Source organism: Haliaeetus leucocephalus, unplaced genomic scaffold, assembly GCF_000737465.1.
Source record: "Haliaeetus leucocephalus isolate CR32 unplaced genomic scaffold, Haliaeetus_leucocephalus-4.0 Scaffold184, whole genome shotgun sequence".
Lineage (NCBI taxonomy): Eukaryota > Metazoa > Chordata > Aves > Accipitriformes > Accipitridae > Haliaeetus > Haliaeetus leucocephalus.
Genome location: NW_010972620.1, coordinates 4,732,939 through 4,760,671, shown reverse-complemented (window position 1 = coordinate 4,760,671; position 27,733 = coordinate 4,732,939). Strand labels below are relative to the sequence as shown.

At 37.6% G+C, this 27,733-nt stretch overlaps 1 protein-coding gene across 1 annotated transcript; it reads left to right on the top strand.

Moving 5' to 3' along the window:
• The first annotated feature begins 210 nt into the window (after positions 1–210).
• Positions 211–23,494, top strand: CASP7 (caspase 7, apoptosis-related cysteine peptidase). Its single transcript, XM_010564732.1, has 7 exons — positions 211–980; positions 1,812–1,924; positions 18,084–18,232; positions 19,112–19,240; positions 19,739–19,914; positions 21,411–21,549; positions 22,179–23,494. The coding sequence occupies exons 2-7, from the start codon at positions 1,812–1,814 to the stop codon at positions 22,400–22,402; spliced, it is 930 nt and encodes a 309-aa protein (XP_010563034.1). The 5' UTR covers positions 211–980; the 3' UTR covers positions 22,403–23,494.
• The last annotated feature ends 4,239 nt before the right edge of the window (positions 23,495–27,733 follow it).

The window sequence follows — 27,733 nt, the reverse complement described above, 5'->3', positions numbered from 1 at the left end:
GCTTCGCTCCCTTGCCCGCCTGAGGGAAGCCCTCTCCGCTCCGCTCCCTTCCCGCCTCCCGCCCTCCCCTCAGCCGGCCGCCGCCTTCCCGCCTCCCCGCTCCTCCTGTCCCCCCCCACCCCGCGGGCCCGGCCCGCTGCCCTTACCTGACGCCCGCGGCAGAGGGGTGGGAGGAAGCGGCTCTCCCTCAGCACGGGATGCTTGGGCGGCCCTGGCTACACAACCGTGTCCCGAGCGAGGGCAGAAGTCCTCGCAGCGGGGCTTGCGGTGCGTGTAGGTGGGAGCGTCGGGGGTGCTGGATTCCTCCGCTCGGGGCTGCGTCTTCCTCGGCGGGGGGCTGCTTCCCCCCCCCTCCCCGCTCCGCGCTCCTCCTCGGCCGCCTGACTGCCCACCTGAGGCCTGCGCGCCCTCCGACCCTCACGGTTTGAAAAAGATGTATTTGTTTGTCAAAGCCGAATCTAGAACCCAGCTTTCGGGACCTGCTGTTACTCTCGGGGAGCTGAGAAACGCCAGTCAGTGACCCGGACGCCGGCTGGGGTGCTGCTGGTGGCCGGGGAGCCGCAGGGCCTAGCTGGCGGCCTCCGAGCTGCGGCAAGGTCACCAGGGCGTTTTTCGAGCTAGGTGTAAACATGTGCTTTTCTGAGTAAATGTATTATCAAAGCAAGTTTTATCTGCCTAAATATGGGGAAGGGGCAAGAATCGCCGCTGGTTTTCCTCATGAAAACCTGGAGCTGGAGTTGGAGAAGGTGGCTCAGTGCATCCCACCGCCAGCGAAGGTGGGGGTCCCGCGCCGCCTTCTCCACTGCCCTTCTCGGCCTCCGCCGAGCTGGTGCGGGTCATTGCGCTATCAGAAAAATGACTCCTTTCTTCTTGTCGTCTTCTGCCGGCTTAATGATCTAAATAAACTTCCTCAGTGGGCAGCTCAGTACCTGGAAGAAGAGGAGAGAGAGACCATTTTTTCGTCAGGAAAAAGTCACTAGGTCAGGTCTGCCTTGTTGTCTAGCGGTGCCCCGTGTCTCTTCTGAGATGAGTGAAGATGTTCCAAGCTTACACTGGGGTAAAAAAAATTGACGGAAATACAGCAATTAGTGTAAGAGGCTGCTTCATGTAATGAAAATACCTTTTAATTTCCAAGAAACACTTCACAACTGGTTTTTTTTCCCTAACAACTGTACACATATATTAGTTAATCATTAGAAGAATATAAAATTCATATTAAGTGTTGATATAGACAAAATGGAGAAATGAAAACCTAAGATCCCATCCATGGAAGGTAATAACAGGGGTTTTTCTCTTATGCACAATTGACTGTGTATATGCAAATGAAAACACAGGAGCTCTCTGGGTGTCTCAGTACTGGATAGGATTGCAGTTACAAATATTTTGATGTTAGTTGTCCTTGCCTTCTTCCCAACCTACTTCTTTCCAGACCATGAAAAATTTTCTGGGAATTAGTTGTAAGATCTCTCCCCATAAAATAATTTTTACTTTTGTTCTTATCTGCATATTTGAGAGCGGTATTAGACAAGTCACTTTTGATAACTGCCACAAGGTAATACAGACAGCTGAGCATGTGCAATGTCATGTTAATTCAGGGCCAGAAACCTATAGCCACTCTTACTTGAAGGTAAGTATTATACATTATACAGTATAACTGTAAGTTATACTGTAAGGTATAGTATTATACATTATACAGTATAACTGACTAACAACCCCACATGTATCTCATTTAATGGTTTGGTTTATAGAAGTATTTCTAAAATGATAGAGTTCATTGAGGGACACTTACATTCTTGTACCTATATTTGCAGATGTCAGGAGATCAGCACGTTGATAGCTCTACTCAAGAGGGAGGTGATGAAGATCACGGTGATGTAGTTGATGCAAAGCCAGACAGAAGCAGCAGATTCTCACTTTTGGGAAAGTAAGTTACTACTTTTATTCCTGTTATTGTTGTATTGGCTGTCGTGCTACCCTTCTAATGGGATTTTGGTGTTCAGTTTGCCATGTCCACAATGTCATGGATGGTCTGGATAGGGAGATGGTTTATGTTGTATAGGTTTAATGTATCTGGTCTGTACCTTAGAGCATCTCTCTATAGTATCTCCCTATAGCGAGACCTACAGTATATCCCATAAGCTTTATTTGGTAGTCAAGAGACCACTAAGTTCATTTAGCATCAATTATAGCCCTTCATCTTAAACATTGCCCTTTGGTGGAGCTGAGAATTAAATATGCCATTAATTACCTGTTTTACTGCATTCAGCTCAGCTAATCTCCTGTATCATTGGAATCCCCTGCTGACTATTTAAGTTAGTTTAAAGCCTGGATGTGCCATCTAGGTTGCAGCACAAAGAAGCCTCACTGAGTCTAGAGATGTAACCCATTACAGAATAAATTAAAAGCCTTTAATTTTAAAATATAGTAGTGTCACTGAAGCATAAGCTCAATTTCGTTAAATGTGTAGGAAGCAAGAACTATGTAATGCTTGTCTGTACTCCTGAAAACACTAGATAAATGTGATTGAAAATGAAAAAGATGAAAAATGAACATGCAAAATTTACAAATACTGTTGAATGTCAGCAAATGGCTACTTCACATTCTGAACTTTATGGATTTAGAGAGATTTAATTAGAGGTGTTTATTACAAAGACTATTGGATTTACAGAGAGGTTTTGATTTTTTTTTTACTATTGGACATTCACATTCAAGTGAACAGTATAGTTCAGAGAAAGTGCATGGAGAATATAATTTTATTTTAGCTGCTTATGAGTCTAATGGGGGTAACAAATCTGTGAGAGAAGTGAAGATGCTTTAGTCTTAGAAGACTTCTGATGTGCTGTTAAGCAAATCACTTTGCTTTCTCTGTCTCATTTTATCATTCCTCAAGTATGTTTTCTTATGTGTATTATTAATTTTAACAGAGTCACATCATGCAAAATAGAAAATGTAACATTTGTTTCTAAATCTTGCCAAACATTTTTCAAAGGTTTCTTTTAAACTTCATAAAATGTGTGGTTTAATATCTGAATTGGTCTTCTTTATAAGAGGCGATATGCTAATACTATTATTAAATTATGCAACTCAAAGTTAATAATTCCTGAAGGGAAGGCAATAATCGCATTTCTATCACTTTTTTCTATAAGAAATTTTTCAAATAATTTGGCTATGCATCAGTTTGAGGCATTCATCTTTTGGGAACTCCTTGAAGATACAATTTGAAACATTTTTCTTTAGAAGTAAGAAATTGCTCAAATTAAATATGAGGTAATTGGGAAGATTCAACTTAGATTTTGTTGAAAAAAAGTAAGTCTGAGAAATCTACCAGAGTTTCTTGAAGAAGGTGATGATTGCTTAAAGAGGAATGAGCTGGTTGACAGCGAAGGTCTTAAAAATCCAAGCACAGTGACAAGGTCTTTGTCTTATAGAAACAAAAACTCTTTGGCCTGAAGGAAGATAGGAGATGAATGTGAGAGGATAAAGGAAGATGGGATATGATTTTAAATCATGACTATAATGGAGGAGAAAGTGACTAGAGAATGATCGTTCCTTGTGCCTCACTGGAAATCTAGGGCACATCCAATGAAAGGTTCATGCCATAGGTTTAAAACAACTGATGAGATGTAATTTTCACATAGTGCAGAATGCAATTGTAGAACTTAAAGTCACAAGATATGCAGATGTCAAGATTTTAGATGAGTTCAGAAGAGATTAGATGTATTTGTGGAGGGAAAGTCCAGTAGGAATATTAATGTTAAAATCTTTGGTGCAAGACGTTCCTGAATCCCGTTTCTGTGAGAATATATTCTATATCCAGTTTCTTTTTTTTGTTTTCTTAAAACTCATTACTAGTCAGTAGCAGATACTAGGCTAAATGTACTTTTAGCTGGAACCAGCATGGCTCTATGTCTTGATTGCCAAGGCTTAATTTTGGCAACATGAAATTAATAGCTGTAAAATAAGATGTCTAGAAAGCTTTAGATTGACTACAATTTTATGGTCCCTTGTTTTGTTTTGGCAACCCAGTTTTTACCAGCTGTGCAGTACTTTCAGTGAAATTCTACATTGTATTTCATTTATTATTGCTTAAAATATATAAACTCAATTGGTAAAAAAGTAACTTGTGTTGTTAAATAAGCCCATTAGTTTTCATTTAAGAGAACAGGGTAGTGAGAAACTGAATTCAGAGCTGTACAGAAAGACCAGCTGTTTCTAGTAGCTTCACAGCTCCAAGTCACCATTCTCTGGCTGTGACCGGAAATTTATCTAGCAAGAGCAGTAAGTAGAAATAAGTGAAAACCTTATTCACTACAGCGTATTTCTCTCTGACAAGTCCGTGAGCCTGCTTTACTGTGGAGGCCACGATGCTCAGAACAAGCCATGGAGTGGGCAGGTTCTTCTGGCTTCACCAGTTTAGGGAAATTATCTTCTATGTTATTTCTTTTTCTTTGAAAAAGTGCTAGTATGTAGTTAATGTTGGTGGGGGAAAACTGTTTGATGGGGAAAGGAGTTGAAAGAAGTAAGTTTTGAATTAGCATCTGCTGGTGGTGTTTGGTTTAGGGTTTTTTTTAGCCACTAGATGGCAGGAGGGTATCAGTTTTGTTTATTGCCAAAAATGGGGACAAAAATTAGGGAGAGTTGCAGCTGAGCAAAAAGTTGTGTTTTAGAAAGCAGAAATAGCAGGATACACTCTGGCAAGCCTGTGCACAATAAAATTTTAAAACGTGGTTAAACAAAGATTGAGCTGAGGAGTTGAAACATGTATTTTAATTCTTTATGTCATAGTTAGAAATTAATAAAATTCTTCCCATAGAAATTTTTCTTTTCTGTGCTGTATGTGCTCCTGTTACACTTTCAAGGCCTTAAAAATATTCTCACTTCTCCACAGGATGATTTAATATCTTCATTTGGTATCTTTTGTCTTTTATTGGGGAACTCTGTTAGGGAGATTGATAGCAGCAAACCTATTTTAGCATCCAGGAAACATAAAGTAACATGAAACGGAATAAAATTGTGGTTCCACTGTATTAAGCAAAGCTAAAATTTCTCTTACTCCTAAGTTGTTTTTTTTGAAAATGCTCCATCTAAAAATTCCCAAGGCTTGGTAGACTCACACGTGCGCTGTCAATAACCATGACTGTGGGCTTCAGTGAAGAAGCATAATGCAGAAAAGGGTGGTTGTTAGTAGTATCTAGGTACCAGTTTTATTCTAATTTAATTGTATAGAACCATTTGGTCTCTGGTTACTTTTATCTACTCCAGCTCTACTGTCTTGTTTTACAGTCAATATTCCCCTTCTCATCTGGAAACAGAAAACATAATTTAAATATATATTTAAGAATTTTTACAAATACCTAGTTACAATTGAAACTCTGATTCTGTAGTGCCCTTAATGCAGAAACATGAAATATATTGTAAGAAAATCCCATTGAGGAATTTGAGAGGCTTGTAGGGTACACTGACATGTAGTTACCAACAGTACTACTTGTACTAGGGGGACAGCCTGCCTCACCATGGTCTTCACCACGGGCTGCAGGGGAATCTCTGCTCTGGCATCTGGAGCACCTCTTCCCCCTCCTTCTTCACTGCCCTTGGTGTCTGCAGAGTTGTTTCTCTCACATATTCTCACTCCTCTCTCCCAGCTGCAGTTGCTAGGGGTTTTTTTGCCTCTTCTTAAATATGTTCTCCCAGGGGCGGTACCACTGTCACTGATGGGCTCAGCCTTGGCCAGCGGCGGGTCCATCATGGAGCCAGCTGGCATTGGCTCTGTCGGATACAGGGGGAGCTCTAGCAGCTTCTCACAGAAGCCACCCCTGTAGCCTCCCTGCTACCAAAACCTTGCCACACAAACACAGTACACTGATCTTGTAAATTATAATTGCTTGCTCTGTAGAAAAAGTACTACTGCTAGCACCGTATGCTTACAAAGAAACTGTATTGGCCTCCACTGCATGAATGTCAGCTGTTCTTGCCTTGCAATTAACGTGTTCAAATCCAGATGATGCCTTGAATGATATCTCATCTTTTTTATCATAACTTTTACAGTTTTAAAATTAAAAATGCAGTTCTGTTACAGGTTTTTCAGAGACAGAATATTACAGACCTTTCAAAAATAAATATTGCTAAGTAAAGTATCTCTTTTATCCTTAGAATAAAAATAGCAAGTTACTTTAAAACAAATAACAGCTGATGAATCATTATCTGAAGTTATGCTCTGGGCTGCAACACAGAGGTCTGAACTAAACTCTTGGTTCAGCCTCACATTTTCTATATGTCTCTAAGCAAATCACTGTGTGCCTTAGTCTGTCCTGTAAATGGGTAGTGATCTTTTCTCTTACTATCCTAACTCCAAAGTCTAGCACAATATAATTTTAATTTTGTTTGGAGTTTGTGAGTTCTGCTTTGCACAAGCTAAATATCAGTGTATTTTCCCCTGAAGCGCTGAACCTAAAATTTCAGAAGCAATAGGTTCTGACATCCATAGTCTGTTAAAGTTAATTCCTACAAAGACAATGAAAAGATTTTAACAAAGAGCAACATAGATGTTTCATTTTCATTACTCTCTTTTAAGCCAGAGGTTGGTGGGTTTTTTATTCTTTGTTATTGCAGTTTTTGTTAGATCTGGAACTCAACTTCTGGAGAACACTGCAGGAGTATTTAACAATTAGTGAAAATTGTGGTCAGTGCTTGTACTTTCCCTTGGACACTGACTGGAGGTACCGTACAGGAAATGCCCAAGTGTCTTGAAATAGTGTCTAGTCTAAAGTATAAGAACTCATTAATTCACAGTCAGTATTTGTTTCCACTCTCCTTAGAGACTTTGTCTTGTGAAGCATAGCAAACACTGGGTTAACCATGAACTGTAGCTGTAGCAACCACAACAGTGAGTCAAGTATCCTAATTCCTTTTCAGTGTAGTAATTTATTTCCTTCATTACAGAAAACTCTGGGCTGTCATCATACAAAATTTGGAGGAAAGCTATTCGGTAGTGTCATTTTTAAGCTTTCAAAGTAAGCAAAACCAAATTAAGCCAAATTTATAATAAACCAAAACTGTTTAAGGGTAAATATACAAGAAATAGTTCTATGAATTAGAATACAAAGAGGCTTTGTAAACTGTGCGTGTTCCTTTGCATTATTTTCTGAGAAATATTCATTGTGTAAATATTGTAGTAATGGTGGATCAGGTTTTGAGAGAAGGAAGAAAGACATATTACAAAGTGAAGTCTGCTGTCCCACCTCCATCTCAAGATCTGCTGTACTTTCCTACACTCTTACATAGGAACAGTGATAGAATCAGAGTGATGGGAGTGTGTTTTCCGCTTGTCAGCAAAGGTAGATCAGGCCTGCATGACCTCAGCTTGCAGGGTGATAGCTATGAGGGTTTGAATAGCCCCCATAGAAAAGTCCAGCGTGACCCACTGCTGACACATGCGAATCTTTGGGCCTGAACACAGAGAGCATCCTGTTTCACTCTCCAATGTAACCCTGAGCATGGTGGGCTCCTAGCATTAGCAAAGAAGATTAGACTTGCTCTTGAGGACAAGCTGAAGCTGTTTTCAGATGCAGTGTGGAGTACCATTTGATGATGAGCCAAGGTACTGTAGAATGTTATTTATCTCCTTCCTTCTCTGACACCTGTTTGGAAATCTCATGAATGAATACCCTAAAAGAGTGTAGTTTCAGCGCTTATATCAAGCTAATTATAACTCTACTGGCATTTTGCAATTGCTAATCCCAGCCAGAGTGTTCTCTGAGAAATAGTATTTGGGAGGGTTGCTTTATTTTGAATCATTTTCCAAGCAGTCCATATAGCAATATATATACCCGTTAATTGCTCTTAGTACCTATGATAGATAAGAGAGGCTTCATCTTTTTTTTCATGTAATTGGCAGTTGCCTATGTACATTATACTACTTAGGATATGATCATGCAAAATTTCAGTTTCCAGAACACCCATGTATGTGCAGGTTTTCTAGAAATGAGCAGAAAGCCTTTCAGCAAGCAATATTCTTTATTTGTAAAATTTTACCATTTGAATATTATGTTGCATGCAATATTGTGAGGCCTGCACAGCAGATACCATGCAACTAATTAGGAAGCTGAAGATGAATTACAAATTGACGGTTGAGAGTTAGAACTTACTCTGTTTTGGTCCTCTCTGCTACAGGCATTACACCACAAAATTGTCATGTAGGCTGTAAATGATACTTAATATTTTAAGTGCACAAAGACTAGGATACTGCTACTTTACTGATACTGTTTCTTTTTCTTTCCCTCTTGTCTTTTTTTAACTGATGCGAAATGCGGACAACATTAGACATAATAGTCTGCATTGAAACTTTTTTTACAAAGTGCAGCTGGCTTAGCCCCAGTGCGCTTTGTCTGCTTAATTTGTATGTAATAAATAAAATTGCAGCCATGGTTTTGATTTGAATTATGTTAAGACCATCACTAATATGCAGTTAAAAGGAGAGGAAGACATATTTAGGTGTAACTGTCAGAACTCCAAAGATATATATAACATGCAAAGATATATATAACATACAAAGTATGCCAGAAGTTGTAGTCTGAAGCTTGCTCTTTCAAACAGCTCAGCTGCTTTCATTACACACTGAGTTTCCAGTTGTCCTGGACTGGGTTTCTCTGTTTTCCAAGTTCCTAGAGAGGATTCTCCCTCCTAATTGGAGAAGGGTCTGAAACAAAAATGGGACAAAAAAGCTAAAAGAGTAGCTCAGGATCTGAAAAGTATCTTATAATGAGGGATTTAAAATGTCTTTAGTTTCTCTAACTGAAGTTGAAAGACAATTGCTTGTACTATACAAATATGTAGTGTACTGTACAAATATGTAGTATACTGTACAAATATATAGGTGATGGAAGATCAGAAGATAGGAGGCACTTTTTGGAAGAAAAGAATTCATAAATTAATCCGATGGATCCATAAATGGATCTTTTAAAAAAAGGTTCAGTATAAATCTAAAAGATGTTTTGCAGATTAAACAGAAGCTGAAGGTTTGTAGAAACTGCTGAATAAGGGTTTGTGGCTTGCTTTGCAAGAGATCAGATGAAAAGTGTGTTCACACTCAGGTGGGTCAGTGCAATTAGCATGTTGCAGCTTACTAGTTGATTTTGTTTATCTCTGAGACTTGCAGTTGTGAAGCTTTGTGGTAGGTGAGGCCTTATTGTGATTCAAGCTAATACACTCTAGATTGTGGTTTCAAAGGAACATATCAATAGCCATTGCTGTAGTTCAGCTGAGTAGCTGATATGTGATAAGCTCTGATATCTTGACCGTTAAGCCAAGGTCTCAGAGGCCTTTAGAGCTATAATATACTTTGGGGAAATGCCATATTCTGTGTACTGCAACCTTGTCATTTTTACAGTTGACGTTAAATAATCATGTGCAGACGACAGCGGTTTTATTTCTTCAGGGAAGCTAATGTGCAGTAACCAAAGACAGGAATTTGTTGCTGAACTGAGATCCGCTGTAAACCTCCACAGTGGACAGTAAGAATGTCTTTGTTTCAAGCATTTTTTTCCAGGAGGCACGTGGCAATAAGCTACCTCACACGCTCTGGACGTAAACATTGTACACATGTACAAAATAGTGGATTTTAAATTCATTCTCTAGTTTATTGTACACGACTATCCCCTGGAAAGAAGCCATGAGATCTGCAGTCGTTTTATGAAATAAATTTGTTTAGGCTCCATTTTGTAATGGAAAAACTAAGACCAAGAGATATGAAGTTATTTTTCCCAAAGTTATTCAATAGCAGAAGCAGTATTCATACTCGGTTCTCCATCTAGAGCACAACTGTCTCTTAGTAGATAACAGAACTTATCCCCCCAGCTGACCATTTTGGTTTGTTTAATACTTTCCATCAAGTTAACCGAGTAAAGCATAGCTAGCATATAATCTTAATAAATATTTTTATGACTTGTGTTCTACTGTTGGAGGTCATATTGCATGCTACAGGAAACTTAGGGAAATTCCAGGATTTCTTTCAAAAAATTAAAGCATTTATTTTGCGAATTTTCTGCAAAATCTGTAACAGTACTGCTATATATGTCATAGTAAGAACAAAAGTAGGTTTTTAATATGATACTGTTTTAATGGATGAATGAACTCAGTCCTGTCATGGGCAAAGAATTTGTTAATGGTAGCTTAGGCCTTCCCCAGCCCTATTATTATCTTTATAAATTCAAGGAAATAATCCCATTGTTTACCTAACTCCTTTCTTTCAAGACTGCTACAGCAATATTTTCCTTTCAAAATTAGTGTGCTTACAGTTATAGGGAGGGCTTGGGACATGGGTTTCCAAAGAAACAAGAAACAAAGAAACAAGAGGCACTGTCTCCATTAGCTTCCTAGTTTCAGGTTCATTCAAGCAAAAGGCTTTGCCCCTGGTGAGTTTTAAACTGGCTTTGTTTAGTCAGCTGAGGATCTAATTCCAAAGATGTCCTTAAGAAGTCATGAACTAATTGGTGGTTCAAAAAGAAGCTGTAGGCTAAATAATTACTATGGCCCTGATCTTGAGAACAGTTACGAACAGGCATTATTTTACTGTCTGACTAGTCCTGTTGCTTTTAGTAGGCCTGCTCCCAGAAGGAAAGCGGGGTGCATTCATTAGGGTCTGTGGTGTTCGAGTAAGCACACTTGCCATTTCCTTTTATTCCACTCCTTCCAAATATGACTTTCAAGGTTTTGGCACTTCAGCAGAGTAACATATGAAGATGCAAGGGTTGCACAGACATTCTAAGTCATTGATAAATATGAATTTTAGACTCCAGTATTATCAGTCTGGCATGTTTCACCATGATTTAAAATTTCTTTAACAGAAAAAACAAGACCATTAAAGGGAACAGAAATCTAGGACTGTTTGACTGGGTTTTGTGTTTTAATGTTTGGGGGGGGGGGGCGTGTTGTATTGTGTTGTTTATGTTTGCTATTCCAAATTGCAGCTGCCAGTTTTCATGCCTTTTGTGTAAGACACCTCCTTGCCATAATAAGCAATATAGGTGGAATAATGTTTAGATGCTTTTGGGGGAACTTTTATGTTCAGTTTTCTAGGACTACTTTTCTTGTCTCTTCTAAATTAAGACTTTCTATTATGTTGAAAAGATTCTGACTTTAATATTAGAAATTTTTAAAATTTTCTTTTGACATTTATCTGGAGCATATTTAAAAATAGCCTTCTAAGGACTGGTTATTTTTTTGGTGCTAGTCTATCAAAGTCAGCAGTCATTTGCTAATAACTTTAGTAGGGAAATTGAAAGTATGCCGTATTTTCTTGAACTTCCTCCTACATAATTAGTATTGCCACTTTTTCCTCAGGAGATTTTTGCTTCAACTATTAAGCTGATTTTCAGTTTATCTACTGGCACATAATTTGGAAGCCTGAGTAACCTTTGTTTAAAAAAAGATTGTGAGGGATAGTATTTATTTTCTTGGTTTACAATTATATTTAACCTCTTTCAAAAGAGTCCTTGGTAAGGTGTTTTCTGTCTGAAAAGAGAGAGATGGAAATTGCACCTGCCATTGGAGTATATTCAGGAGAAAATGTTTGTGAGGCCGTAGCAAGTGACAGTCAGGTTGGAAACAGAACTGAGATCTCCCAAATGCCAACGTCTTCTGCAGTGGCTCCTGTTAGTGTTTATTGTAGGCTTCACTTAGTATTCTAGCATGCTGCCTTTTCAGTGTGTGACCCAGGATCACACCATCAAATGCAGTATAATACAGTTTTAGTATTTGGACTAGCCCTTATGGTTAACGCATAGTCCTTATCCCATATAATTTGTGCTTTCTGATTTTTAACAGTAAAGGAATATTAGGTTTTACAAAAGACAGTTCAAGTAATGACACATTCTTCTTGTCCAGAAATGTTGCTGCTCTGCAAACCTGATGCAATATTAATGGGAAAAGGCAACAGGATAATCTATTATTTGCATGCAGCTCTAAATCTGCGTGACACTTTACCAAAATGAATCTGACAAAGAACAAAGAGTCTGCCTTAAAGAACTTAAGATCTAAAAAGCTCTAGTCAGGTTTAACAAGTGTCTTTTGCTTGTTATTGCCAATAGGTTTCAAGAGAAAAAAAATTCAAAGAGGGGAGAGTGTACAGTAATTAGAGGTGTACTAAATATGGTGAAATTAGACTGGATAAAAGTATTAAAGCTGAATAGAAGTATTAAAGCTGGCAGTTTGGAGAGAAGGTTATGTAGGAGTAAGACATACTAATGCATAATCATCAGAAAGCATCAGACATATGAATAGACCCCTAATTATTGAGACTAAAGTAGAAACATAGAACAAAATATTGAACCTTGATTGTCTAATTTATGAATTTTGTTTCCTGTTCACTTCTTTTGGAAGAATAACTCTGAATTTGTCTCCAGCAGACTCAGTTTTACTACACATAGCTTGGTGATGCTTTGTGAATTCAAACACAATCCTCTTTTCATTTTCATTTTTTCCTATCTATCCTTTAACTACCTATTTAAAAAAATAAATCCAATCCAGGATTTTTCCCCAGGAGAGCAAACATAGCACTTGTGATGAGCAGTAGTTGCAAATGCCATTTATACTGTGCATGCAATAATGGAAGGAGTGGGGATTTTTAGACAGAAAGAGCATCAGAGAGCTACACAAACTGCATAAAATTAAATCAGCAATATAGGCTATGTAAGTTTCTTCAGAGGTCTTAAAATTAATGTATCGTCCTGTACACTTACTCCACAGTATTGTAACTTAACAGCAAATTTATTCAAATGAAGCCTTTAAAGAGATCCCCAAATGTAAAAGTCATGAGCGAAACATGTCAGTTGTTTGTAATAGAATAAAGAGCATTGCAGGTTTAAGATACCTTGCATCCCACAACATTAAGTGTATGAAAGTTCCGGTGGATGTTGATGGATTACCTGAGAAGATTTGTACTAAGGACTTTGTCACTGTACCACTGCTATAATCTTCTTGCCTAGAGTCAACAGAAAGGCTGACAACATGACGGAAACTAGAATAAAACTGTTCTCCAATGTCAAAAAGCATGGGGACTCCAGAAGGGATCCTGAGGTGATGTGTTCTGTAAAGATAGCATGTTTTTTAATGCAAATTTTCTTTTTAACAGAAACCTGTTATCAGTCATTCAAAAATGATATATGATTGCACATTGTATTAAAGAAGCATGCCAGGGTAAAAACTACCACAATGTTCTGTGATATTCCTTATCAAGTAAAGCCCAAATTTACTGAACTTCATAGAGCAAGACAGAGTTCTCGTCTTTTGTGTGTGTGTACTTCAAATAGAAATTAATGTAATCACTTTAGTCTTTTCCACCCACCTCTGAATGTCAACTTCCTTAAATTGAATAGTATCATAATTGCAGAATTTTTTTATCTGCTTACATTTTTCAGTACAGCAACAAAAGTCCCTAACTTTCCTAGGAGAGAAAGGGATTATAGCTGTTTTCAAAGCCCGGATATCCCTCTGTAATATCACTTTTAGAGTTTATTTGGATTGACACATTAATTTCCTCTTAGAAAAGCAAACAAACAGGAGAAAAACAAACAGGAAACTCCTCCCATCCTGTGACTGGGAAGAGATGACTGTAAAATTTGTCTTTACTCATCTAATCCTTCTAGGCAGATCTGTTTCTTCCATGTGCTGTCACATTGCTTTTAAGGCCAAGCAGCTCATGTTTTCAGAAGAGCTGTAAGGGCTGTCGGTTACTATCACCATCTTTTTAATCATTGTTAATGTTGAGGTTTAGTAAATGGATTGGTATAACTGTTTCTACTTAGAGATTGCACTTTCTTCTTAATGTTTCCCTTTCCTCCACTCTTCCCTTAAGAACTTTCCCTGCACTATGCCAGCTAGTACTGTTCCAAGGGGAGTCTATATAGTTACAGCAGACCAGCTTGCTTAGAGCAGAAGGTTTTTTTACAGTCACTGGCCTTTGCACCTTGCACAAAGGTAGGCAATACCAGACTACACAGCTGACATTAATTACGTAATGTGATGGGAAGTGAAGACCCTCCCCATGGAAATAAATCACACTACACTTTAAGTTAAGCAGCTGGTTCTCACTGAAATACTTGTTACTCTGGAGGGCTGGCAGACCTGAGACCAAGACCTTGGCTATAGCAGGTGAAAGAGATGATGAGAGACTGCAACACTCAAGGAAGAGATTCTCCTGCACGCACTCTCTTAGTGTGTTGGTGTGTCATACTAAGATGTGGTAGCAAAGAAAGTGCAGGATGATGCCAGTAGAAAGGAAGCTAAAGGAGAGGAAATGGCAGCTGCTGAGGCACTGCTTTCAATAAAATTGTTATTGAAAATAATCTTTAGGTATAGTTAAATGTTAACAGTGATATTTTTATCCTTAAATCTTGGTATCCCTACATACTGAAATCATAATTTACCCGAAGTGTAACAGAAAAGAAAGTTTGTTCTGATAAGTAGCAGTCCTTTAGACAATCAAGTTCACTGTTGGTGCAAGTGATGTATCTCCATTGACTTCGACAGAATTTTAGCCACTCATGGTGATAAGAAGCTTGGCCTTTACTATTTAAAAGTTCAATAACAAAATGATAAATAGTATGAGTAACTTTAATTTTATATTTGAAAAGTGAGACGTTGATAATAATGATTTTCCCAGGGTTGACACTGGTTAAGTCTAGACTTGAAGAAATCACATTCCCAGACATACTCTTGTCAAGCCTAAGGCATGGATTTACAAACACAGTAAGGGTGAAAATGTGCAAGCTATATGAAGGTGCCAGAGTGGAGTTTCAATTTTGCTGAACTCTTGACCAAAGGGAGAGAACATGAAATATGTGAGAGCACTGATAGCCAGAATATTTCTGTCTAAGGGAAAGATCAGTGACCACTAGTGGAGTGAGGAGTTATGGCACAGTTGTAACTAAAAGCTGAAGAAAGAGTAAACAGTCATAAAACTCAAGTTTCTATTTAGTCTGGGCAAGTTTGAATCCCAAAAGAGGGAAATTAAAGACACTGGATGTCAGAGAAGCAGGATGAAATAAAACTGAGGGCAAATAGTTTAAAACATTTTATAACAGCACGTAAGTAACCTGTAGAAACCCTTTTGGAAAATATGGTAATTAGAAAGCTTACTAAGAACAACAGCAGTAAACATTTATATTAACATGTGTCCAGTTCAAAGCTTAGAAAATAAATATTTAGCTGGAAAGCTTTAGGCTTTCAGTCATAAGCCAGCCTGTCACTGACAGAGCATTTCCCTTAAGGACTGATGATTACATATTTATTACTTTATTAGTCATTATTACAAGGTCTGATTTAGCTTGTTGAAACTGAAGAGTTGGACCTTATACTGTCAATTTAATCCAGTCAGGCAATTCCTATATTGCGCTGTGCTGGCACAGAAAACTGAATCTTCAAAAAAACTATTTCTCTCTGGACTGCAGGCCCAGGATATGTATACTGCACAACCTTTGCTTCCTTATTTGTTCAGTTTGGACAGATACCAAAAGATTTCTGGAACTTTTTGTTGTCTGCCAGTAAAGAAATGGTAGGCGTAACCCTACAAAGAATGCTCTGATTGCTTAGTATCTCATTAGCCTGATCAGCTTGGAAGGAATCATTAGAACAAAAATATACTATCCTTTGTAAAGAAATGGGGAAATGATAGAGTTATGTGTGCTACCGTGCTGACAAGGCTTGTCTGTGACATTTGACATTGACTGGCATAGAGCTTCTTGCGTACTTTTGGGAATACCAGCAGTAGTAGCTACATCCCTTAAACTCCCAAGTATTTCTGCATGAATGAGTGCAAACTATTGAACTCAGAAGTGAAGTGGTTTCAGAGAAGTTGTGTGGCTACGTTATTATGCCACTTAACCCTAGTTGCTGTTTTCAGTGAGGCTTTTTGTGGGATAACATGGCTACGTACTTCTGGACTAGAATTAGATTACTTCCAGCATTTTAGCAGAGCAGACAGTGCAAACATGATACCATGGTGCTCATGTGGATCTGTCCCGAGTGTTCACAACTGTTCAGGGGTTGAACATAAGCAGAAATTTGTGTACAATCCAATCCCCTTGAAAATATCCTATTGTGTGTAACAGCCATTGTTAGTCATACAGCTTTTTCAGGAAGTCAGTGAAGCCAGGTAAATCTGTAGAAACTTGAATCCAGTGTGGACTGAGGAAATTAGCCTCTTCATTGACCTGAGTGTTTATTTGTTGTTTTGAAATTCTTTTTTCTGTCTTTACCAGAGAGCTGTCTAGTGATGTAGGACCAGGGGGAATTTTAGGCTAAAATAAGAATCCAAGACCTCTTTGAAAGTCAAATGTAATATTAACATCATACAGCTGTGGATAATTCTTTAAAATGGTTAAAATCTTTTCTTGAGGCAAAGCATGTTTAATTATTGCTCCCAGAGCCCTCAAGAAGCAGTATGTGAGGGGAATACCAACACTTGCGACTTGCCAGGAAAAACTGTACTTCCAGAGTATCAGACAAAATCCTCAAGTAAATATGATTCAATACCTTGTTTTGTAGTCTCTAAGAGAAGTCTAAGAGAGGACATGATATTAGGATGGTCACATACAGAAAGAGTACAGAGAAAGCCTGCCAGCTGCAGCTATTTGATTTGGCCCTTTATAACAGACCACGAGGACACTCAAAGAAGCTGTTTTAAAATTGAATTGCAGTAGCATTTAAACACGATGAATCATCTAGAGAAGGTTTGTTGTAGTTTACAATTAGTCTTGTCCTTTAGTAATAAAAAAGAAGACACTTAAAGCTGAAAGACAACAATCGTTAAATCAGGAAGGTAAGAAAGTAGATTACCTAAACATTTAATCAGTTCACAGCAATCTCATGTCTACAGGCTATTATTGAAGCAAATAGCTTAGTAATTCTTTAGAAAGATGTCAGAGTGAGAATAGTGAAAGTACTTATATTAATCGAGATTGTGGGAAAAATCTAATTTTGTTAAAAACAAACTGTATTATACAGTTATTTGTGCTGCGAAAGTAGGTTATGTTTTCCTCTCAGACATCAGCAATAAATACTATTAGAAGCAGGATGCTGGACCAAATAAGTAAGAGACGTACTCATAACTTCTTCTGCCCTTTCCTGAGCATTGTTTTCAACTGGGCTTGCTCCAAAGCTTGTTTATAGTTCTGAGGTTGAATCAGACCCTTTATAGGCTCTCACTGGCTTCAGTTCTGCTTGAGGAGATCTTGCCAACATTTGAAGCCACCTGCTTGGACCAAAAAGTCCACCTTTAAAAGCAAGTACTGCAGAGTTCCTCATGCTTGTACTTCAGGTGTGCATGCTGGCTGTAATTGATTTGTTCTTAATACTTCAATGAGAATAAATTGCATCCCTTTCTAATCCAGTCTAAGACTTCTGCAGAAACATCAGTACATAGTCATATTAACAGATAATATTTATAGCTTGTTTTGGTTTGGTTTGGGTTTTTTAAGTGAGGTTCAGGTATTGATGATTACATTAAAATGTGCTTATTTATTTGCATAGGTTCAGACTGCTATTTGGCAGACCAAATTAACACAACCTGTTTGTATCTGTAACCTTTATCAGTAGAAACTACCTACTGCTCTGTCTTAATCTTCAGAAAATTTAGGCACGATGATGATTCAATAAACAAATCCTATCACACCATTGGGTAAACTGCATATCTTCCTGTGCTTGGAATAGTTATTAAGGGAGATCTGTCTGTCCTTCCATGAATTATTTATAGTAAAAGTGAAATATGTCCAGAACCATAGTTTGCAAAAGGTTACTGTCAGCCTGACTTCATGTTTAGGCCATTTGTTTTATCTGTAGGATCTGGGTATACTAGTGCTGGCTGCAGTTCACTCTAGAGTCGTTTTACCATTATCAGAATCCAATCACGTACAATAATCACTTCATGGCAATCACAAGATCTTTATGCCTTGATCTGAAATACGAAAGAAGAAAACAAACATTAGAGAAGAAGGAACATTGGGTAGGGCTGCCTGAATGGTTTGAATTAAGATAAATAGGCACACTGCATGTGACTGGCCACTGAAAATAATTTCATTTGGTTCACCTAGAAAAAAGAAGAATGGAGAAGAAGAACAGCCAAAGTCCTCTCTCAGTAATCAGTACCGAATTGTTACGCCCACATTCCAGTATAATATGGACTACAAGAAAGTTGGCAAATGTATTATTATAAACAACAAAAATTTTGAAGACAAAACAGGTAATGTTCTTTCTTTGATGATACTCATTACAGACTTTAGAATTTTTATACTTTCATTAAGCAATAAGTGTTTTATTTTTAGGACGTGAAATTTTAATGAATGTATTTATCTTTTTTGAGAAGTAGTTGTTCCTACAATTTATTCCTGTTCTTTAACACTTGTATTAGAGCGGCACTTTGCAGCATATGTTTCAAAGAGCATGTCACCTTGCTCTACCAACTTCAGAATAAACCTTTGTCCCAGAGTTTAAGGCTGTGTTGTTAAAATTTGAACTTTGGCATCTGCAGCCCATGCTATATCTTCTCTGTCCCTGAGCTACAGCTATGAGCTACAAAAGCTAATAGCTGTAGCTGTGCTCTGTTTACACTCCTGCATTTAACTTTTCAGACCATGTATGGTTTCAAAGCAGACAGATACTTGTGTTATAGTCAACTTTATAGGTCTTTTCCTATATACTTGGCAAACACACTAAATGACGTGTTTACTCCAAAGAATGTACATTAGTTTCTTTTATGTGGGTATCACAGGGACTCTTTTCAACAGTTTTGTCTTGGGGTGCTTTATGCATATGTTACACTGCATAACCAAAAAGAGATAGAATCATTCATAGAGGTCCTATGTTGCAAGGTGCTGGAGGCATGCCAACATTTTTCAGGGTAAGATAGGTGTTAACATTGAACCTTGCGTTATTTTGCTTTAAAACAAATCTCACAATTTGTTCTCAATGCTGAGAATACTGTTAGAGGATTGTTTTAAAATCATGTCACTGTGACATTGTTTAGTTTTATTAATTATAAACCTAAAAATTTACCTTTGAACACGTGAATTATTTTGAATTGTGTAATGTGCAATCAACCATATTCTTTGTTTTCTGGCAGGAATGGGTACACGCAATGGCACTGATAAAGATGCTGGAGATCTAGCTAAGAGTTTTAGAAACTTAGGTTTTGACGTTTGCATATACAATGACCGAAGCCGTGATGATATGGAAAAATTACTGAAGCAAGGTAAAAATTTAGAATCATAGAATAATTTAGAGTGGAACAGACCCCTGGAAGTCACCAAATCTATCCCCTGCTCAAGGCAGGTCAAATTAGAGCAGATTGCTTAGGCCCCACTACATACAATTTTCTGTATAGAAGGATTAAGTTTCTGAATGGATTAGGCTTAATTCCCCACCTCTTCTGCCAACATCAATTCAGAAATACAGTTTTCTTGTCATATTAGGTGAAGCACCTGTCCTATGTATTAGGTGAAGAGCCTTGTCATATTAGATAAAGAGTCCAGCCTGTTGACTCCTGTGGGCTAGACTTGGAGTCAAGTGAAGGATGCATTCATGTATTCAAGGTACTCACCACATTACTAAAAAGTGGGTTGTGTCATCTTTATCCACTCCTTCTTAGTACAGGCCCAATGTATATGTAGTCTCAGAAAACTGTGTTTGCTAAGTATAATTTTAATTTAAAATGTTGCTTCCTTTTGGCTAAGACATATTTGATTTGTAGCTGCTGAGGAGAATCACAGTGATGCTGCTTGTTTTGCCTGTATCCTTCTAAGCCATGGGGAGGAAGGCCTCATCTATGGCACTGATGGACCCATGGCTATCAAGAGTTTGACTGCGCTATTCAGAGGAGACAAGTGTAAAAGCCTTATAGGCAAACCCAAATTATTTTTCATTCAGGTAATAGCCCTAAGGTAAATATAGTATCCTACTGCTGCAGTGAGGAAAACATGCTATGTTGGTTGTCTGCTCTGGAAGAGCCCTGTAGGTTAACTTACTGAACTTTGCTGGAGGTTTTGTGAAAAAATGTGTTGAGAGAAGTTGAGTATGGGTGACTTGTATTGTTTGTTTTTAAAAGATAATTTATACACAAGATTCACAGATGTAAAGAACATAGTCATTGTAATTTTGTACATAGTTTCTCTTTATGCTTGGTAATATATAAACTTCAAAGCAGAAAGATAAACTCCCTCTTGTGTAGACAGAGCTGAGGACTGTCCAGGCCTGTTTGAATAAAGGCTGTCTCTACAAATCACTGCATTCTGCTAAATGAAATATTTTCTCTCTCCCTCAGTAGCCTAAAAATTTATATTGCATTATTGCATTATTGCATTAGCATATAATTAATTGTATATTACTTAAGCTTTTAAAGACAGCTGTTTCAAACAGTATTAACTGACATGCCATGGGTCTGAATTGCACTTTTTTATCATAGTGTTATGTATATATGGGAGTTGCAGCAGATGTGGTTTTCCCTAGGTTGTTCCATCAATTAATCCTCAACCTCAAAGTGAAAACTGTGTCTATTTTAGGCTCTTGATACTACTAAAGTGATGTTTCTTTTAATTGTAGGTTTAGAATGGGTATTTTTTGCCTTTAAAGTTATCTTAAGAAAGGCAACCAACTAAGCCCATCAGACTGCTATTTTTTTGCAAGAGCTGTCAGTCAAAGCTACTGATCAAGAGCTGAAACTTACCAACCTGGACTGTGTTTCCAGTGTGCCCTTTAGCAAAACCACATGATTAAGAGGAAATTAAGAATAAAAGAGAGAAATGGAAAAATGTTAAAAATGCAATATGCTTGAAATGGGTGGTCAAACACTGGAACAGGTTGCCCAGACTGTAGAGTCTCCATCTGTGGAGATATTTGAAACCCAGCTGGACATGTTCCTGAACATCTGCTGTAGCTGTCCTTGCTTGAGAAGGGGGATTGGACTAGATGGTCTCGGGATGTGATTTTGTTACTCTGTGAAATGTAGTGCTACAGCAATGCATGTCAGGAACCAAAGACAATGTGTAGTCGCCTGTAAAGAAAATGTCCAGAAGTCACACTGCAAAAGACATTATGTAATAATTGAGTGCTGAGGATGACTCTAGACTAGTAAAATTAATCATGGTTAGAATAAGCTAATGCTGACTTGGCACTTTGACAATCCACTGAGATCCACAGCCTGCAACACCATTAACTCCCTTTACTGTACAGGATGTATATTTTAAAATGGGTAAGCTAGTAACTTTATCACTGAAAATTAGATGTCTCCCAGAATTGCACTTCTGCTTCTAATACATGCAAAGTATTGCTTAAACTGTATCCATTAAAAAATGTTAATTAATATTTATTTTTATAACACCGTTTCTCCTTATTGGACAAGTTCTCTTTGTCTTCACTGCTTTCAGGCATGCAGAGGCTCTGAATTTGATGAAGGTATACAAACTGACTCTGGACCTGCAAATGACACTCTGGAAACAGATGCCAATCCGAGATACAAAATCCCAGTAGAAGCAGATTTTCTGTTTGCATATTCCACAGTGCCAGGTAAAGAAAAGGGAGTCAGGGTGGGGATAGAAGCCTAAAAATTTATCACTCATATTGACTTGATTGTAGACTGACGCTCATTGATGATACGTTGTACACTGATGGACAAAACACTAAGGCCCGCTGCATGTTGGGCCAGTGTGTTGTATCCACCGCTTTTACACTAGCTATAGCAGAAACAGAAGAAAGCCCAGATTTGGCAGGTGAGAAGACACAGACATTACAGGTTGCAAAGGCATTACTATTTTCTGGGAATCCTGACCTTCCATATCCTAGTTCACTGAGTATGTTGAATATGTGATGAAGGCAGGAGGAGGAACGGTTAGAGCACAGGACTTACTCTTAGAGAGGAAAAACATGAAATCTTTCTTCTTGCACTTTCCCAAATGCAGAATGGTACTTGAGTAGTGTGAGGTCTGGAGAGTTAATACACATTATTCTCCACTTTAATGAAGTAGGATATATGACACAAATGATAAGAATTAAACTTTGTGTGTGCAGTTACTCTTTGCTCAGAATCTTTCACACAAATTATTACATATCTCTCTGCCATTCTATTCTTCAGCACAGGATAATAAGAAAAAAGAGGAAAAATAACCCCATGTACTTTCTGATCTCTTCCCTGTAAGGTTATTACTCCTGGAGGAATCCTGGAAGAGGCTCCTGGTTTGTGCAGTCTCTGTGCTCTGTACTAAATGAGCATGGAAAACAACTTGAGATCATGCAGATCCTCACACGGGTCAACTATGTGGTTGCCACAAATTTTGAATCACAGTCTGATGATCCACGCTTCAGTGAGAAGAAGCAGATTCCCTGCGTGGTCTCTATGCTCACTAAGGAACTTTACTTCTGAAAGTGTATTTTAAGGCAGCCAGTGATGAAAGATCAGGATATGGTTTGGGGTAGAGATTTGATATAAACTGGAGTAACACATTCTTAATAACAGAAATGTAATTACACTAGATTTTTATATTGTATAAGCTGGGGTATCTGAGGGATGGACAATATGCAAGATTTTAAAAAGAAATAAATGCTGTGGGCCAGCCTGACAGCTAATACTAATTACTGTATCTTGATTTCCCTTAGTGTGGCTGTCATGATTTATGGCTACTGAAGATGTTCTGAGAGTCAGCTACCTGACCCATAAAGGTTTATTCCAGAAAACAGACTGTAAATTAAGAACAAAAAAATTTAATTGTGAGACTCCATCTTTTCTTTCACTGCTAGCTCATGGAACTATAACTTCCTCGGAAATTTGCAAAGACCATCATATTATGGGTATGTCCAGTGATGAAACAGTTTGTAGCTATTTAAAAGGGTGTTTCTTAGTCTAATATATTTCCTTTTTATGAACATCATTAATAAAGACTAATGGTTGCTCTGTGCTTAATCTGGAAGTCAATTTACTTAGGTATCACTCTAGCATAAGATGAATAATTAAAAAATCAATATTTGTAGATTATTTGCCTGAGTAGTATGGAAATGTAACAAATATAGAAAAATTAAAATGAAAATCTTTGTAAAAGATTGGCAAACTGTAATTGGATGATGCCTTATTAAAGTGCCATTGTAAAGATTTTTGCCTTGCAAATGACAATTAACTGACAGAACAGCCTGAAACAGTGGTATTGCAGTTTTTCTGCTTGCAGAAATAAAAATGTCTGCTTGTTGATTCAGAAGTTTTGAACCAACAGAAAGTTAATGCCACGGCTTTGTTATAAAACATTAAAAATTAATGTTGAAATCATAGAATTATATGTTCCAGTAACAAATGTATGTTTAGATATAGCTTCTATTTGTGAGGAATTTTGCCAAGACTGGAAATACTTACTTGAATCAGAAACCAGAAGTGCCTTTTTAGTTACTGCACAGTCTTGATTTTGTATTTTGGAGCTATGTTGGTGATGTTTATATTCCTACTTTTTATATTCTCTTTAAAGTTGGTAGCTAGCTCAAAAAAGTAAGTTTAATGATTTGTTTAAACTGATAAATGGTTAGTTGTTCACCCTTTTCCCAGTTAATGTACTCTATACTCTTTTGAAATCTTCTAAGAAAATAAGTGAATACTATTAAAGCCAAGTTACTGAATTATAAAGTTTATTTTCTTACAAATACTGTGGCATAGTGAGGCATTTTTTTTCATAAGTCAAATTTACAGTTGTTTGAATTAAATAAATGACTGTTTTATGGACATCTTGAGCATTAAATCAATAAAGACCTTTTTTTAAATTTCCTATGAATATCTGCATGTTTGTCACTCAATCTGGTGAAGTGAAAACCAACCAAAATACATCCCAAAACCTTTCTCAGCCAAGAATGCAGATGGTCTTCAGCGTCTTTTCAAGATGAGGTTTACAGTGTCAGTTGAAAAGTAGTTTAGAAAAGTAAGCTGGCATTGGGTGACTTAGGTTAGGCAGGCCACATCCTCTCTTCCAGTAAACCAAAATTATTGAAAATATTTTAATGGAAATATCCTGACCTACCAGTGCTTAATCTTGCCCTGTATATAAAATGTCTTTATACAGTAAACTGTACAGTGGTCTAGCAGTTCTTATGAAAATGTTCTTCTTATTACTTCTGGCAAATAGCTCCATCTTAAACTATTTTCTGGCATTGGAGATATTCTTGTTTTACTGTGAGAAAAGTGTCCAGTCAACATTTCAGTATTCATTACTTCTCTGGAAGCTCTTTCATGTCTCTATAGTTCATTGGTGTTTATTTGCTTAAGGTTTAGCCTGTTTTTAAATTTCTGTTAACAGTATTCCCCTGTCTCCAAAACTATCCTTTTATTCAGATGCATTGTAGCTCTGAAGCCAGAGAGCCTTGGGAACAATAAAGGAGCAAGTAGGGGCTCTGAAACAGGTCATTTAAGTTTTTAATATAATGCCAAGGAATGTAACAGCATAACAGGTAAGGAGCACATTTCCTTTTGTGTAGTGCTTTTCTCTTAAAGGTTCTTTGAGAATGATATTTTATTTTTAAAAAGCTATAGCAAATTTGTCTTAGCATAAAAGCATTGGGAAAATATAAAAATTACCAGAAATAGTCCCTAGTCTACAAGGGAGTGCTGAGAAAGAATCAGAGGAGTTAATATTAGGGAGTTTCCTCTGTCAGTAGGAAAAACTATTTGCCCTATTGGACATAATGTCTAAAAGTAAAAAAAAAAGGTGGACGGAGCAGGTCTTTATCAGATTTTGTTGTACATTTACCATGACAGACACTAAGTAAGCACAGCTTGGGAATTTCCAACTAATAGGTGAAATGGTAGCTGTCTGTCTAAGAAAAAAGGCAAAGTAGTAATGTTATTTGAAGCTGTTCAGTGCTCTAATGTGGCAAGCTAACAAGGCACTCTCTACATTTGCAAGAGGTCTCCTGGTAGACCAAAGGTTTCCTGGAAAAAGATGATAGTGTGGCACAAAGGAGCACAGCAATTCTACCTGCTGACTTACAATGAAAGGAAGAAGTTGAGGCTGAATCTTAAACAACCTTTGGACTAGTTCTAGTATATGAAATATACAAAGATCAGCATAAAATACCTGAAGACACTGCCAGAGAGGAAAGCAACTTGGAAAGATAATTTAGAGTAGCAGTGAAAGAAAGAGAGAAAAACTCCCTTGTGTGGGGACCACTGTGTCTGCTAGATGGAGCATTGCTTTAGATCATGTCCAAAAAACATTAAAATTATTTAAGAAGAAAACTTCCCACTGACAGACATCATGTCTGACTGGTGATGTTTACATGCTGAGGGCTGTGCCAGCCCAAGACCTGAAGGAACCCATTCAGAATAAGGAAGCCTGACCCTTTCACTTGAGCAAGGGCAGGTAGCTGAATAGTGACTTACAAGCTGTAGGGCATTTTAGCTTATTTCCTGATCAAATTTATAACTATTTTCTGTCTAAAAGCAATTCCCTTGCCATCTGCAGGATTAGCCAAATAGTTCAATGTGTAAAATCATTATCATTATTGATATGCTGGATGTTTCTGGAGAGAATCAAAATAATTCACCTATAACCAAGACAGACACTGACCCTACAATGAAAATACGTTGTCATTACATAGGTAGCATGAGAAATCCTGCTTCACCGTTGTATGTTTTAGTAAATGCTGTTCTTTAACTCTGAACTTGGTTACATTTTATAGTATTTTACAATCTTTTAGGGTTCTTAATGTTGCTTTATCTTCCAGTCATGGGTGGATATTATATTTTAGACACAGCTCAGGGGAAATGAAGGGACTGTTTAGAAAGCTGAACCAACAAAAACAAGCTGTCTCCAGGCATTTTTTCTGCATGGGAGACATTCATGGCTGCCTCAAATGTGCATATTTTTTCATTGCTTGTAAGTGAATATTAATCTTCTGGATTCCCCTTTCAGAACAGTCTTTTATTTGCTTCTCATAGCAGAAACAGGAATTTCCTTGTGGGTCATATTTCAGGGTGTTTGTATTTATACACAGACTATAAGAAGGCAGTCACAATACAGGGCAAGGACACATCATGTTTTGCTGCAGGATGCAATACAGGTTATCTGGAAATACTTAAAGGTGTGTTTCTCTAAAACCTCCTACATCATAAAGACATTTTGCCTGTAAGTATTAACACAGTTTGTTTTCCTTATCTTGGTATTATATTTTTGAAGTTTTATAATAGCCTACATCTTAATAATTTGAAGCATTTTATTTGCATTTTTACTGAAGTGCCTCATTGCCTTTCAAAAGCTTGAAAGCAATCAAGTCTCTTAATGCCAGGAATACAAAAATCTGAGGGGGTATAATCATGGAATTGGCATTGTCTATTCTGAATTAGACATAACCTGTGTAAAAATGTTGCTTTCCATTGAAGAGAAAAGGCAATTAAATGCAACAATTAAAAACTTTTTACCAAAATGCAGAGTGAGATAGCACAACTGTAATCTCACAGGTTTTTATCTTCCCACCTGCAAATCTTGACTTTTACTGAAACCTAGAAGAGACTTTTATCCTGTTACAGGCTCTTGGAACGTTGTTTTGCAAGAACTGTATCATTTGCCAGTCACGGTGACTCTGTCAGTCACACTGAAAAGAATATTACATTGCCTTTCATTGCAACCCCAGGCATGTGCCCCTGCTATTGACACTAACAATTTGACTTTGTGTGCAGTCATTTTTAGTTTTGGAAGTTGCTTTTTTGTCCTTTTTTATGGTAGGCAATAGGTGAAAACCCTAGCAGTAAATTTTATAACAGTCTGTCATAGCATTTGTACAACAAATCTTTTTCCCAAAAAGGCAAAATCACAAAGGTTTCCTTAAAAAAAACCTAACAAACAACAACAAAAATACAGGCAGAAATGCTCTGCAAAGATCTCCAATGGACCTAAGTTTGCAGTGAGTCATTTTCATTTATAGCATGGTATTGCCTGGAACAGGATGTGTGGAAGTCTATAGCTTTAGTCATGTGTCAGAGGTAAAATTTTGTGTGTAACCAATCCCATGTCAGGTGAGTGAGGCCAGAAAATAACCAATCATTTCTGACCACCGCTTCTGGCCATACCATGTTTACTTCTGGCACCATGGAGTAAATCACTGAAGAAACAGAAGAAAGGAAACACCTTAAATCTCTTAGTCCAGCCAGGGAGCTCAGCAAAGAACTAAAGAACAGCACTTGCAATCCTTCAAATTTTCCCAGAAGAGGCTCTGCAGCTTCAGGTGGCACACATTGGAGACCGGGTAACCTCATCGTAGCTAACAGACAACTTCAAGCCAAGTTACTAAAAGGAAAGTATTTGATTTTGCAAGGAATGAGAGCTTTGGGGTAAGGCAAAGGGAAACTTTTGAAAAGTTTCCTAAATTATGTTACAAACAGACACGGTATTACAAACCAGAAATGTAAGTATATGAGAGAAACTAGATCTGATTTTAAATAAACAAGAAAACAATTGTGAGATAATAATAAACTGTCAAGTGTGCAAAATGTAGTGTCGTGCATGCAGTCTATTGGGAGGAGTGCAGAGGTCACATACAAATTGCAAAGAAATAGCAGTGCTTTGGGAGTCTGGCACTGTTATCCTGACACCCAAGTGGTGTTCATCTCAAAGGAAAGCATCAAAAGGCAAATTAGCTCCAAAAAAAACCCCAATGGAAGCCCATTAACCCACCTTTTACTTTCTAAATACTCCGTCTCTGTGTTCCTGCACTTATCAAATCCCAC